The 15,449-nt window shown below is 42.4% G+C and overlaps 1 protein-coding gene and 1 long non-coding RNA gene across 2 annotated transcripts; one reads left to right on the top strand and one right to left on the bottom strand.

Moving 5' to 3' along the window:
* Nucleotides 1-47: 47 nt before the first annotated feature.
* On the bottom strand, nucleotides 48-6,676 carry LOC109867942 (uncharacterized). The gene is made up of 2 exons (XR_002251865.2): nucleotides 4,940-6,676; nucleotides 48-1,400 (listed from the first exon to the last, which is right to left on the bottom strand). It is a non-coding gene; the product is annotated as an uncharacterized LOC109867942 (long non-coding RNA).
* Nucleotides 6,677-8,529: 1,853 nt separating this feature from the next.
* LOC116356604 (DTW domain-containing protein 2-like) lies at nucleotides 8,530-14,151 on the top strand. Its single transcript, XM_031802985.1, has 4 exons — nucleotides 8,530-8,787; nucleotides 10,963-11,053; nucleotides 12,991-13,085; nucleotides 13,572-14,151. Exons 1-4 carry the CDS (start codon nucleotides 8,597-8,599, stop codon nucleotides 13,897-13,899), a joined length of 705 nt encoding a protein of 234 aa, XP_031658845.1. The 5' UTR covers nucleotides 8,530-8,596; the 3' UTR covers nucleotides 13,900-14,151.
* Nucleotides 14,152-15,449: the final 1,298 nt, after the last annotated feature.

Genomic DNA, 15,449 nt, shown 5'->3' on the forward strand with positions numbered 1-15,449 from the left:
GTCCATAAAACCAGGGTCTAGTTTGAACAAAAGGCAAGGACATAGCATGTGTTACAGGACTTTTACTGTGGTCAAACATCTTAAAATGGAACGCCTGGACACTATACGGTACAAATATAGCACTGTACAGGCAAAATTATCGATAGTGTGTCCATAGAACCTGGGTCCAGTCTACTTATGAGAGTCCCTAGAATACAAATCAGGTGAGTTTGAAGAAAAAGCTAGATCATAGAAAGTGTTGCTGGACATTTACTGTGGTCAAACAGCTTAAAAGGGGACGCCTGGACACTATAAGAAACAAATATTGCACTGTACAGGCAAATCAATTGATTGTGTGTCCATAAAACCAGGGTCCTGCCAACTCACTAGAATCTACCTTTTCCTGGTGAGCACATAGCTATTTTATGAGGCAACAATATGTCACACAATCACAAAAACCAGAACCCACATCCCTGCTACTTTCATTCCAAAAACCCAAGTCCAAGATACAAACCTTTTGATGAATTGCGACTAGGGTTGGTGGAAGAAAAGTACTGTTAACCTCCGTGATAACCATTGATAGACTACAGGCATAATTGGGGTGATACTAACCAGCAGCAGGATCTTACTATGATACAGCTTCAAATAATTATATTTTATTTGTCAAAAAAAAAACGCTTGACCTAATACATGTTTTGGCAGTGTGTGTCATTAATCTGATGACTGTTCTTTATCGAATCAAATAACTATGTTTAATTGTTACCCGATTAAATTAATCATGTAACAATTAACACATTAGGAATTTGGGGCACCTCGAGAGCAGTTGTTTAAAGTGTTACCATCTCCCGAATTAAACTCTAAAGGTCTTGACCTATCACATCCAACAGTCAACATATTAAATCATGACCTCTTATCATATCATCATTCTGAACAGTCATAACCTTCTTGGATCTGCAAAAACCCCAGCCTTACTTATGATTCAGTGCTACACAAATTGGTTTAATTATTTATTTTCTAGCTAACTAAATAATAACACAGAATAAACATACACACTTAATACATGAGAAAAAGGTTCCTAGCAGACTGACACAATATGGTGGCTTTTTACACAATGACATGGAGAGGGAGAGAGAGAGAAAAAGAAAGATACTCATTGTTGATACATTTTAGAAACTATTCTCACAGTAATCATATACTTTGCACACAAAGTAAGAAATCATGAATGTATTTACGTGTGACTGCCTTCGTTTACCATTTATCGCTGTTGGAACCAGCCCTACTTAGGAAGGTTGTTGGCCTTTCAGCGGCACGCTTGTGTGGCTCTGATTGTCCAAAATGGGTCTCCCCTTTCCCGCCTGCTACTGTTGTTCACTCAGGAAGATGCTCCTTGGAAGATAGCCAGCCAGCCGTGTCGACGGTTCCTATTGGTGATGAGAGTAGTAGAATACGGTAATTTGAGTAGAGTAGTAGGATGGTCCCACTTAAATGAGCTTTTCTATATAATCAGCTATACCAGTGATTGTCTGAAGGTGAGCTTTTCGCTGCTTCCTCGTGTTGATATTCAAGGTTCAAATCCCTCTGGACATGAGCTGCAACTCTACATGCCTCTCTGGTCTGGGAGGTGGGTTTATTTTCTTCACCTCGTGTTGAGGTTAAAAGTGCTAACCATTTCAAACGCCTTTCTGGTCTAATGTTAATTTCCATACCAGTCCTTTTATGCACTCTGGCCGAAGGGGGACGGTTCCGTCAGTCTGACACGCTCTCTGACCACACTTGGGGCATGGCTACTTACTATGCACAGTTTATAGGAGATAGGAATGTGATTTTAGGAGCCATAAGAGAATCTATCTTAACATCATTTTTCATTACTCAAATGTAGAGGATGGAGATTTGACAGATAAAGGGGATATACTTTCCAAGTTACATTATTTCCTTTATAACCTTTTCTTATTTTAGAAAAATTGTTCCAGTATTCGTTTAAAAACTGTTAGAGTTTCGTCAGGAAAAAGTCTATTAAGTCTATTAAATGTGCATGAGCTGTCAACCTGGCCCAGTTCTCTCCTTCCCCTCTCTGTGGGTGAAAGGGGGTCTGGTTGAGTTATTCATTGCAAACCTGATCTGACCCACTCAGATCCTTACAGGACAGTCAGGACAGCAGGTAAGGCTGCCCTTGGGCTGATTTAAATGTGTAAAGTCTGCAGCCTGCTCATCATCATTCGGATAATTTAGTCCATTTACATACAGGTATGCCAGTAACGATACTGATAAAAAAAAATATATATATATTTGTCTAGCCAAAATGAATTGACCTGATGCATGTTTTGTCAGGCAAGGCTGAATTTGGGCTGATTTAATGTGTAAAGTCTGTATTGTCATTTAGATATAGTCCTGAATTTGTGAGTCAGCAGAGAGTTAAAGTGACTACAAAAGTGCAGAAGCATGATTTAGACTCAACATGAGTTCACTGACCTCATAGCCTCAGAGTAGGTGCCGTTACCGAGGCCAGCCTGGTCTCAGACTAGATGTGACATAGTAAATGTAAATGTAAGTCTTTCAATTGCATTACCATCTATACAAAAGGGGACCTCTTAGGAGTAATGCTGTACTGTAATGTAAACATGAACCCAGCCAGAGATAGAGAAGTGGCTGACAGAGGAAGAAGAGTGGCTGGGAGAGGGAGAGGAGTATGTATGCATGGTGGAAGAAGACTGAGAGGAAGATCCAGAGCTGTAGTCTCAGATGAGATTAGGGATACTATAATTGATCATTTAATAAATCATGGTCTATCAATGATAGAGGCTGGTCTGAGAGTGCAGTCAAATCTGCAACGCTCAACAGTGGCATCCCTTGTGAGAAATTTCCGGCAAAACAACAGGTAATATGTACATTCTGCAAGGGCATCTTTCTGAACTGCACATTACAGAAGTAAATTGAGCAAAGCCTCCAAACCCACGAGTCAAGCAACTCAGGAACCAATATGTCCAGATAAGATGACTATAATATACAGAACTGTCACGGATCCCTTTGGAACTTTCATTGCGCACACCTGGCCCCTATTCCCACTGATTGTATTTGTATATATGTGCCCTTTGTTTACCTTGGTGCTGTCGATTATTGTTACAATGTCCCTTGGTGTGCGTGAGTACCTGTGCTGTGTGTTTTGGGCTTTCGTGCCCTTGTGGATTGCGCAGATGACTATGGGTCTCATCCCGTGTGTTATTCATTGGGCGCATGTGTATTTACAGTGCCTTGCGAAAGTATTCGGCCCCCTTGAACTTTGTCAGTCTCTCGATGTGCAAAACTGATAGAGACATACCCCAAGCGACTTACAGCTGTAATCGCAGCAAAAGGTGGCGCTACAAAGTATTAACTTAAGGGGGCTGAATAATTTTGCACGCCCAATTTTTCAGTTTTTGATTTGTTCAAAAAGTTTGAAATATCCAATAAATGTCGTTCCACTTCATGATTGTGTCCCACTTGTTGTTGATTCTTCACAAAAAAATACAGTTTTATATCTTTATGTTTGAAGCCTGAAATGTGGCAAAAGGTCGCAAAGTTCAAGGGGGCCGAATACTTTCGCAAGGCACTGTATTTGAGGTACTCCTCACTCTTTTGTTTGGGTTTCAACCCTGTGTTTTGTGTAAGTGTTTGTTTGGTCTTCGTGCCTTTACACGGCACACCGTAATTTGGGGTATCATTTAAAAAAAAAAATATTACGCATTCCTGTGCCTGTCTTCCGAATCATTGTTACCAACAGTCTGACATAAGAAAATGACAGAAAATGAAAAAACATATAGAAGCATATTGCATCATGTCTTATTCTTTCACGTAACATATACTGCAGTGAATTCAGAACAGCAAAGAAACTTAACAAAAAAAACCATTGTTTTTAGTGTTAGCTTTTTAGGTCATTGTTTTATGAGTGACAAAGTGTGCTTGTTGGGTGACAACCTTTGGTAGTGTGGAAGAATGAGTTGATTTGAGACATGTATGAAGTATTTTGGTAGTTTTAGTGCATTTTGGATGTGAAATTAACCTCTATGCCAGGCTGAAAGTTGGTTAGGAGAACTGTGTGAAGAGTTTTGAAAAAGTATTGAGAAATGGGTCCTAGCGATTGAAAAAAACTGTGTTTAGAATTCAAGGCACACTCAACCAGAATGGCTACCACAGCATTCTACAGCAATGCACCATCCCATTTGGTTTGCGCTTAGTGGGACTATCATTTGTTTTTCAACAGGACAATTACCCAAAACAGATCTCCAGACTGTGTAAGGGCCATTTGACCAAGAAGGAGAGTGATGGAGTGCTACATCAGATGACCTGGCCTCTACAGTCACCCAACCTCAACCCAATTGTGATGGTTTGGGGTGAGTTGGACCGCAGAGTGAAGGAAAAACAGCCAAAAAGTGCTCTGCATATGTGGGAACTCCTCTTGCACATACACGTGCACACAAACGCGTGTGCATCCCATGTTGTCCTCAAATATATAATGGTTTTGGCTCATAGTTTTTCCATGTTAGATTTGGAGATAAGGCTTAGGAGGATAATTAATGAATAAATAACATCTCTTAAAAATACATAATACAAATGGGTCATGTTTGACATATCATTTATGTATATAGATCTACCCAAGCAACCCTCTCACAAACCCAGCACCTGCATTTTTATGACAGTCATACAGAGTTAACGACATCTGAAAAGTGCTAAAACAGGCAAGGGGATAGAGGGGGTGAGAGCTCTGTAAGCTCTGGTATCTAAGCAGCATCTAAAATGAGAAACGTTAAAGAAAATCTGACCACACACACGTCACCAGAGACTTAAGGACTGACAGTCTATATGGATCCGATTCGTGTGGGGCGTTAGTCCACTGGCTTGAGTTGACAAACGTTTGATACAAATATAAGTATCACGATTTAGGAAAACACTCACCATGATCACGCATCAACTTTTTTGTACTTACGCGTCATAGAGGACTTTGTCTCAAATGTCGGTAGCACCGTAGCAGATCTGTCCTGGGAGCGGCATTGCGTGGATGATTCGCTGAATGTTCTCGTAGGACAGCGAGACGACCTCCACACCAATTATCACACCATGTTCCTTGCAGAACTTTTATCACTGCAGTCAGCTTTTTGTAGAAATTCTGAAATCAGAAAAGACATGATTTAAAACATGCCTTTAATATGTGCTGAAAGGCACAATGTTTTCTCAGCTCTTTTATTTATATTCATAATACAGTTTACTACTCATTCTTTCTTAAATACCTCCTGAACTTTTTAATACTGTTGCAGCCCCAATAATAACAGAAAACATCAAGTTGTAGTACTCTTAGAAATAAAGACAACTTAAGCATGTAGGAACTTGAATGTTCCTCTGCACATTTGCTGGCTATCAAGGAAATATTATTTCCTCTGATGTTTCCTTTCTTGTTTGTTCGCTTCTTTTCGAGCTGACAGTTTTCTTGGAAAGGTTAATGGAACCAGGAATCTTGCCAGTGAGCACTATATGTTTTCCATCTGAAAAATAAGACAAATAATAGTGCATAATTCTTTAACATTGTCACCATCATAATATATTCTAGCCAATACATTTTCAAGTTATATCATCACACTTTCAATAAAACACACAAACTACACATTCCCTGTGCTTATTTAAATGTATGCATGAATCCCACACACACATACCACAAACAGTAAACACACACACACACACAGAAAACACACACACTTTTACTCGGACAGTAAATGGGTCATGTTTGACATATCTTTATAGATGGTCAAGTTATATAACTTTATTGATGGCCATTTCATGCATTTATGTAACCTGTCTTTAGAACAAATAGGACCCTCAGGGGTAAAAAGCAAATAGCAGGGCTCCCGTTCGTTGGACTTGCAAGAGCACCTGAACAAGCAAGCCTTTTCAATTTCTTGCCCAGCATCATTTACATATTTCCCCTTGACCGACTGAAGCGCCGTAATTGACGGATCCAACCTTTAACGGGTGGTTTTCCTCAGTTTCGTCCTCAAGGGGCTCGGCCTCGACTTCGGTGAGCTTGTCTGAGTCGGTGTCTGTTCCATTTGCGGCCACACTCTCCGGCTCAGGTCAAAAGTAGTTGCCAATAAATTGACGCCACTCATCGTCTGAACCTGCTCCCAGCACAACATCATTACTATTTAAAAATCTCGCAATTACTCTCTCCTGGGAATCCATCGATGCAGTAGAAAGCTAAGCTAGCTACTATCAAGGCGTAGTGAGACTATGTATGATAGGTTTTGAGATGCGAGAGCGTAGCCTGAGGTACTTTTTGTTTTTCCATGGATGATACGCTACACCTGGACTTACAGTACTGAGTGGACACATTTGAATTTGTAATGGTCCCCCGTGGGAATCGAACCCACAACCCTGGTTCTGCAAGCCACACAGGACCACAGTAACTTTGATTGGGTGAACAGGAAAATGATCCGATTGAATAGCCTATTGTTGCTTGATTCAAAATACATAGCTTACTAGCTAGTTGGTAATGAATTTGTAACGATTCACCTCTTCGTCTGAGGAAGAGTAGTCAAGATTGGACCAAAATGCAGCGTGGTACATGTCCATGTTAAATTTATTACAACTGAACACAAAATAACAAACGTGAAACAACGAAAATCGAAACAGTTCTGTATGGTGAAAACACAGACACAGAAAACAACTACCCACAAACACCAGGTGGGAACAGGTTACCTAAGTATGGTTCTCAATCAGAGACAACGATTGACAGCTGCCTCTGATTGGGAACCATACCAGGCCAAACACATAGAACTATAACACACAGAACAAACATAGAATGCCCAACCCAACTCACGCCCTGACCAAACTAAAATAGAGACATAAAAAAGGAACTAAGGTCAGGACGTGACAGTACACTCTCCCAAAGGTGCGGACTCTGGCCGCAAAACCTAAACCCATATGGGAGGGTCTGGGTGGGCATCTGTCCGCGGTGGCAGCTCTGGCGCGGGACGTGGACCCCACTCCACCTTAGTCTTGGCCCACTTAGGTGGCGCCTTTGGAGTGGCGACCCTCGCCGCCGACCCCGGACTGAGGACCCTTGCAGCGGGCCCCGAATAGACGGGAGACTCTGGCTGCGCCGGACAGGAGGGAGACTGTCAGCTCCGGAGTGAAAGGCGACTCTGTCAGCTCCGGAGTGAAGGGCGACTCTGGCAGCTCCGGAGTGACGGGCGACTGGAAGCTCCTGACTGACAGGGGACTCTGGCAGCTCCGGAGTGACGGGGGGCTCTGGCAGCTCCTGACTGACGGGCGACTGGAAGCTCCTGACTGACAGGGGACTCTGGCAGCTCCGGAGTGACGGGCGGCTCTGGCAGCTCCTGACTGACGGGCGGCTCTGGTAGCTCCTGACTGACGGGCGGCTCTGGACAGGAGGGAGACTCTGGAAGCTCCGGACAGGTGGGAGAACCTGGAGGGAGGAGATGGAGAGACAGCCTGGTGCGTGGGGCTGCCACAGGACCCACCAGGCTGGGGAGACCTACAGGAGGCCTGGTGCATGGAGGAGGCAGCGGATGGACCGGGCTGTGGGGGAGCACTGGAGCTCTGGTGCGCAGCCTTGGCACCACTCCTCCAGGATGGATGACCACTTCAGCCCGGACCCTCCAGAGTGCAGGCACAGGTTGAACCGGGCTGTGGGTGAACACTGGAGATCTGGTGCATACCACTCGCACCTCTCCCTTAGGCTCAATACCCACATTTGCCCGGCACGGGCGGAGAGCAGACATAGGGCGCAGCCTCCCAGCGCCCCGGAAATGGCGTACCGGAGACCAAACACGCTGAGCCGGCACAATATGCCCTGGCTGGATGCCCACTCTCGCATGGCACTTTTTCTCTCCATTTATTTAAAGGTACTTGAGGGGGGCTGGCCTATAGCGCTCCGGGCTATGAGCGCGTACTGACCAGTACTACGCTTCTTCCGGGTAAGCACAGGGAGTTGGCTCAGGTCTATTGCCTGACTCCCTGTGTGCCCCCCTATGAAAGAGGGCCCTATGAAATTACACTATATATAGATTCTACAGACCCTACTGAGTACTCCCCACCCCACTTTTACATCGGGTCAAATAATTGTTTTTTTCTGTATAAGCCAGTATGTAATACATGTAAAACAGAGGAGGCTGGTGGGAAGCGCTTTAAGAGTACCGGGTCATTGTAATGGCTGGAATGGAATCAATGGAATGGTACCAAACAAATCAAACAGATGGAAACAACGCATTGACTTCATTCCATTGGTTCCAATACAGTCATTGCAATGAGCCCGTCTTCCTATAGCTCCTCCCACCAGCCTCCACTGATATACACTGATTGCATTGGGGGCATTTAATTAACCTTGGAACCTGTTTAAAAACCCACATTTAATGCAAATGTGAACGAAAATGAATTTATGAACAAATATGAATCATTGTTAATTTTTAGACAATTATTTTTCATACATATGAATAAATACAGGTTAATGACACATTCCTACTATTACGTGGTGGACTTTTATTTAGAAAATGTCCGAAATTCCGTAACCCGGAAGTACTTCTGGTGTTACTGACGAGAAGCTGATACGGATTTCCCTTCATTTTTTTTCATGTTCCATACATTTGTAATGGACACAACATGCCAAAGTCTCTCAAATCTTTCCCTAAACCACCCTCTTGCTCCAGTTGAATATGCCAATTGTGGCAGCTCTTCTTCGCAAGATGACGAAGACGGCTTTGGGGATCTGCTATCTCTGCCTGTAGATGTCTGCGAGAGACGACCCACATGTTTACGATGTTGGTAAGTTCAGTGGGAGCACCGCCACAAAATATACAAGTTACCAGTATCTTTGCCACCACCATTGATTGATAGTATGTGAATGTAAGCTTTAAATAGTCTAATATTTAAGATTAGCTAGTTACTGTAATGGACCATCACATATCCAGTTACAATTCTGTAGCTACAGCTGGGCTGTATTGATTACACGAATTCATGCCAAACGCAACAGTTTGGATTAATGATTAGACCCGTGGTACCCTGTTGGAGCCTTGGAGGCAACCCGCCTAAGAGAAAGCTAGCTACATGAAGATATTCATTCTCTCCATGAACTATTCTGCTGCTTCTAACGAGACGATATGTAGAAGGATTCCCTCGCGAGGCTAGGGGTAGACTACTTCTCAAATAGTACAGTGCTTCATTCATTATGCCCAGGGTTGGGTAGGTTACTTTCTAAATGTAATCCGTTACAGTTACTAGTTACCTGTCCAAAATTGTAATCAGTGACGTAACTTTTAGAATACCCCAAACGCAGTAACTTAATCTGATTATATTCATTTACTTTTAGATTACTTTCCCCTTAAGAGGCATTAGAAGGCACAAATGTATGTTATCAATTGAACGACATCTATTGCAGGATAAATCTATGTCAAAGTTTACATAGCTGGCCATATATGGATGTAAAATGTTACTTTATGGGTTGGCTATGTAGGCTTCTTCTAACCCATTGCTTTCTACTACATATAATAATATGATTAAATTATATCTTTACATTAAAAACCGAAGTCTATCAGAATTCCAGTCATTCCAATAAATGTTATACCCCTTGATCTTCAAGAATAGGACTTGGAAATATGGAAGTATAAATTAGCCAAATTATTTTACCTGAGTATGACCCCAAAACTAAGGACATATTAGCCAGTCCAACATGGAGGAAAGATTGGACTCATTGAATGGTTTTTCTTATTTTTTTTCAATGAGTAGGTGTATCCAAACTTTGGACTGGTAGTGTATATTTAATATTTATGAATCCCAAAATGGATGTAGCAACTACAGCTTGTCCCTTTTTAAGTCTATCAAAAGTGTGCAAGTTTGAGCATGTGTCCATTAGGCCTATGGATTTATTTTATTAGCATAAATTAGATTGATCAATAAAAGCCCCACTTTTTATTCCATAGGCTTGGATCCGCATTATGCAGCTGTTGCAAGAGCGCATTTTTAATTCGCTGTCCACTGGTTTCAAAAACAATGATTGATAGATAGTTTAAACGTATCGAATTCAACCATTATTGGGTTCAAATACATATTTAGGTTTGTGAACAGCCACCTACAACAACCACAATCCGTAAGGCGCAAATAGCTAAATGAGAAAGCAGCAGTGTGATTCACATCAATGTGCTCTGTAGATATCAATAAGTGATATGTGTATGGCCGTAGACGACACCACTACTGTCATCCTTACCTCCAAGCGTTTATTCAAGTTGAATAATCTTTGGATGCCGACTGCAGTCACACCATTGGAAGACATAGCTTGGACTGTAGCCTACAAAAGCATAATCCTGCTCTTTTCCCGCAATCCATCAAATACATTTGGTGTGTCATCATAGTGGTCTCTGACTTGTGTTCAGACTTGCTCAGGTGGAACAAACTTAAACTTGCGCCTTTTTTCAATGCTGATTTGAATGTCATTTAGAAAACAGATTTTTTTGCGCAAACATCCTTTCGGAATTGAAAACTAATCCTCAAAGTAATCATCTAGTTTTTCAAAAGTATTGGTAATCTGATTACAGTATTTTTTTCTGGTAAGGGATTACAGTTACCATTTTTTGTAATACGTTACTCCCCAACCCTGATTATGTATTTGCAACGGATACCATTTGCCAGACTCAACAGGAAGCAAACGGGGAGGGACCTACCTGAACTTGTCCAATACAAAACTCAAGTTTTTGTTGCAAAACCTTTTCCGTTTGGATGAAACATTTTGGAACAGAATCAGCGTAATGAATACCACCCCAGTACTGAGTCCTTTATCTGCACACTGATTTGTGGCCATGTTAAAGCACATTCTCAGTAGTCATCCACCATAATTATACCTTTCACCTCTCCCTGGCAGTCACATATAAAGGTATGCGATGAGGAAGGTAGTTATTTAAGACTGTTTGGGAGACATCTTCACCCTCTCCTCTTCTCTCCAAACAGCCGTCCCCAGAAGGTGTGTCTCTGCCCGTTCCTGCCAGTCCACCCCCTGGAGGTCTCCACGTGTCTGTACATCGTACAGCATCCTGCAGAGGTGGGGTGTGTGTGTGTGTGGGGGGGGGGGGGGGGGGGTCGATCCATATAATTTCAATCACTTTCTGACTGCGCCCCTTTTGATTTGACCGAAACCACCCTGTATTCAAGAGTATGCTGTGTCTCAACTGATGGCAGGCACAACACAAACACAACATAAACACCTCAGATTATGTCAAATAGGGTCTGAGCTACAACATACAAAACAGTTCAAAAGTTTGGGGTCACTTAGAAATGTCCTTGTTTTTTAAAGAAAAGCCCCCAAAAATTGCCCATTAAAATAACATAAAACTGATCAGAAGTACAGTGTAGATATTGTTAATGTTGTAAATGACTATTGTAGCTGGAAACGGCAGAGTAATAAAAAAAAATGAATATCTACATAGGCATACAGAGGCCCATTATCAGCAACCATCACTCCTGTGTTCCAATGGCACGTTGTTAGCTAATCCAAGTTTATCATTTTAAAAGGCTAATTGATCATTAGAAAACCCTTTTGCAATTATGTTAACACAGCTAAAAACTTTTGTTCTGATTAAAGAAGCAATAAAACTGGCCTTCTTTAGACTAGTTGAGTATCTGGAGCATCAGCATTTGTGGATTCAATTACAGGCTCAAAATGGCCAGAAACAAAGCATTTTCTTCTGAAACTCATCAGTCAATTCTTGTTCTGAGAAATGAAGGCTATTCCATGTGAGAAATTGCCAAGAAACTGAAGATCACTTTCAACGCTGTGTACTACTCCCTTCACAGAACAACACAAACTGGCTCTAACCAGAGTAGAAAGAGGAGTGGGAGGCCCCGGTGCACAACTGAGCAAGGGGACAAGTACATTAGTGTCTAGTTTGAGAAACAGTCGCCTCACAAGTCCTCAGCTGGCGGCTACATTAAATAGTATCCGCAAAACACCAGACTCAACGTCAACCGCAAAGAGGAGACTGGCCTTCTATGCTGGCCTTCTAGGCAGAGTAGCAAAGAAAAAGCCATCTCAGACTGGCCAATGAAAAGAAAAGATTAAGATGGGCAAAATAACACAGACACTGGACAGAAAACTCTGCCAAGAAGGCCAGCATCCTGGAGTCGGCTCTTCACTTACTTACATGTGGTCGGCGGTTGTGGGACCGGTTCGACGTACTGCCAAATTCTCTAAAATGATGTTAGAGGCGACTTATGGTAGATAAATAAGTATTTAATTATCTGGCAACATCTCTGGTGGACATTCTTGCAGTCAGCATGCCAATTGCATGCTTCTTCAACTTGAGACATTTGTAGCATTGTGTTGTGACAAGAACGGCACAATTTAAGAGTGGCCATTTGATGTCCCCAGCACAAGGTGCACATGTGTAATGATCATGCTGTTTAATCAGCTTCTTGGTATGTCACACCTGTCGATGGATTGTTTTAGCAAAGGAGAAATGCTCACTAACAGGGATCTAAACAAATTTGTGCACTCAATTTGAGAGAAATAAGCTTTTTGTGAGTATGGAACATTTCTCAGTTCTTTTATCTCATGAAACATAGGACCAACACTATATGTTTCGTTTATATTTTTGTTCAGTGTATATCAAACTCAACCATTTTTCTAATCGGCGATGAAGACATGGCTGTCTCATGGTAGGTGGAGTAGACAAAATGGGTCAACTTTCTGCCCCTCAATGTTTTGGCATTCAGGTCCAAAAAGTCACTTTCTGACCACTTCTACCATGGGCAAGAATGTATGGAAGGTTTCGTTCAAATCACAAGGGGTCCATTAATAAAGTGATTCAAATCCTATGGAACGACTCACTCACAACCCTGAGTTTAGCCCTTGAGTAATGCCGCAAACTGCTTCAGGGTTACTGCTCTGCAGCTGACCCTATGCTCCTCCGATCCAGTGTGTGTGGTTGGGTACTGTGTCAGTAAAAATAACAATGGAAATTATTTTCTCTGTGTGTTCAGGAGAGTCGAGCGCTTCGTACCGTCCCTCTCCTTGCTGCGTGTTTGCCCCCAGGAAAATGCAAGGTCTTGGTGGGAAGGAGATTCAATGAAGAGAGGTAAACATTTATCTTTATGTTGATCCGATACTGAGTATTACACGTACTGTCACGCCCTAACCTGGGTATTCTTTGTTTTCTTTATTGTTTTGGTTAGGTCAGGGTGTGACATGGGTGATGTATGTGTTTTTGTACTGTCTAGGGGTTTTGTGGGTTAATGGGGTTGTTTATGATCTAGGTGTTTATATATGTCTATGGTTGCCTAGATTGGTTCTCAATTAGAGGCAGGTGTTTATCGTTGTCTCTGATTGGGAACCATATTTAGGCAGCCATCTTCTTTGGGTATTTCGTGGGTTATTATCTATGTCTAGTTGCCTGTATATAGCTTCACGTTCGTTTTGTTATTTTGTATTGTTTGTTTAAGTGTTCTTCGTCTTATTAAAGAAGATGTATTCATATCACACTGTGCCTTGGTCTCCTCCATACGACGAATGTGACACGTACACCATTCTCTCTAAATATGTTGCATCGCTCTCTGCCTTACAGGAACCCAGAGCTGGCTGCAGTGTGTCGAGACAGCAGAACCCTGATACTGTACCCGGGACCAGATGCTCAGAACCTGGAGGAGCTAGTCCAGAAACAAGACCAGGACAGGATGGGAGAGCAATTTGTGAGGGCAGTGGGACCCAATGTCATCATCATCGATGGCACCTGGAGCCAGGCAAAAGATATGTTCCTCAGAAACACCCTGCTCCACCAGCCCAAACAGGTGGAACAGCTATTCTTCAACAGGGCACAATACAGTGCCTTGCGAAAGGATTCATCCCCCTTGGAGCACTTTTTCTATTTTGTTGCATTACAACCTGTCATTTAAATGAAATTTTATTTGGATTTCATGTAATGGACATACACAAAATAGTCCAAATTGGTGAAGTGAAATGAAAAGAATTACTTTTTTTATTTTTTATGTAAAAACAGAAAAGTGGTGCGTGCATACAGTGGGGCAACCCACCAATTGTGCCAGTTCTCCTGCTTAAAAAGATGAGAGGCCTGTAATTTTCATCATAGGTACACTTCAACTATGACAGACAAAATGAGAAAAAAAATCCTGAAAATCACATTGTAGGATTTTTTATGAATTTATTTGCAAATTATGGCGGAAAATAAGTATTTGGTCACCTACAAACAAGCAAGATTTCTGGCTCTCACAGACCTGTAACTTCTTCTTTAAGAGGCTCCTCTGTCCTCCACTCGTTACCTGTATTAATGGCACCTGTTTGAACTTGTTATCAGTATAAAAGACACCTGTCCACAACCTCAAACAGTCACACTCCAAACTCCACTATGGCCAAGACCAAAGAGCTGTCAAAGGACACCAGAAACAAAATTGTAGACCTGTACCAGGTTGGGAAGACTGAATCTGCAATAGGTAAGCAGCTTGGTTTGAAGAAATCAACTGTGGGAGCAATTATTAGGCAATGGAAGACATACAAGACCACTGATAATCTCCCTCGATCTGGGGCTCGACGCAAGATCTCACCCCGTGGGGTCAAAATGATCACAAGAATGGTGAGCAAAAAAATCCCAGAACCACATGGGGGGACCTAGTGAATGACCTGCAGAGAGCTGGGACCAAAGTAACAAAGCCTACCATCAGTAACACACTACGCCGCCAGGGACTCAAATCCTGCAGTGCCAGATATATGTCCAGGCCCGTCTGAAGTTTGCTAGAGAGCATTTGGATGATCCAGAAGAAGATTGGGAGAATGTCATATGGTCAGATGAAACCAAAATATAACTTTTTGGTAAAAACTCAACTCGTTGTGTTTGGAGGACAAAGAATGCTGAGTTGCATCCAAGGAACACCATACCTACTGTGAAGCATGGGGGTGGAAACATCATGCTTTGGGGCTGTTTTTCTGCAAAGGGACCAGGACGACTGATCCGTGTAAAGGAAAGAATGAATGGGGCCATGTATCGTGAGATTTTGAGTGAAAACCTCCTTCCATCAGCAAGGGCATTGAAGATGAAACGTGGCTGGGTCTTTCAGCATGACAATGATCCCAAACACACCGCCCGGGCAATGAAGGAGTGGCTTCGTAGAAGCATTTCATGGTCTTGGAGTGGCCTAGCCAGTCTCCAGATCTCAACCCCATAGAAAATCTTTGGAGGGAGTACTGACCAGTACTACGCTTCTTCCGGGTAAGCACAGGGAGTTGGCTCAGGTCTATTGCCTGACTCCCTGTGTGCCCCCCTATGAAAGAGGGCCCTATGAAATTACACTATATATAGATTCTACAGACCCTACTGAGTACTCCCCACCCCACTTTTACATCGGGTCAAATAATTGTTTTTTTCTGTATAAGCCAGTATGTAATACATGTAAAACAGAGGAGGCTGGTGGGAAGCGCTTTAAGAGTACCG

This window comes from Oncorhynchus kisutch, linkage group LG23 (genome assembly GCF_002021735.2).
Source record: "Oncorhynchus kisutch isolate 150728-3 linkage group LG23, Okis_V2, whole genome shotgun sequence".
In the NCBI taxonomy this organism is placed as follows: Eukaryota; Metazoa; Chordata; class Actinopteri; order Salmoniformes; family Salmonidae; genus Oncorhynchus; species Oncorhynchus kisutch.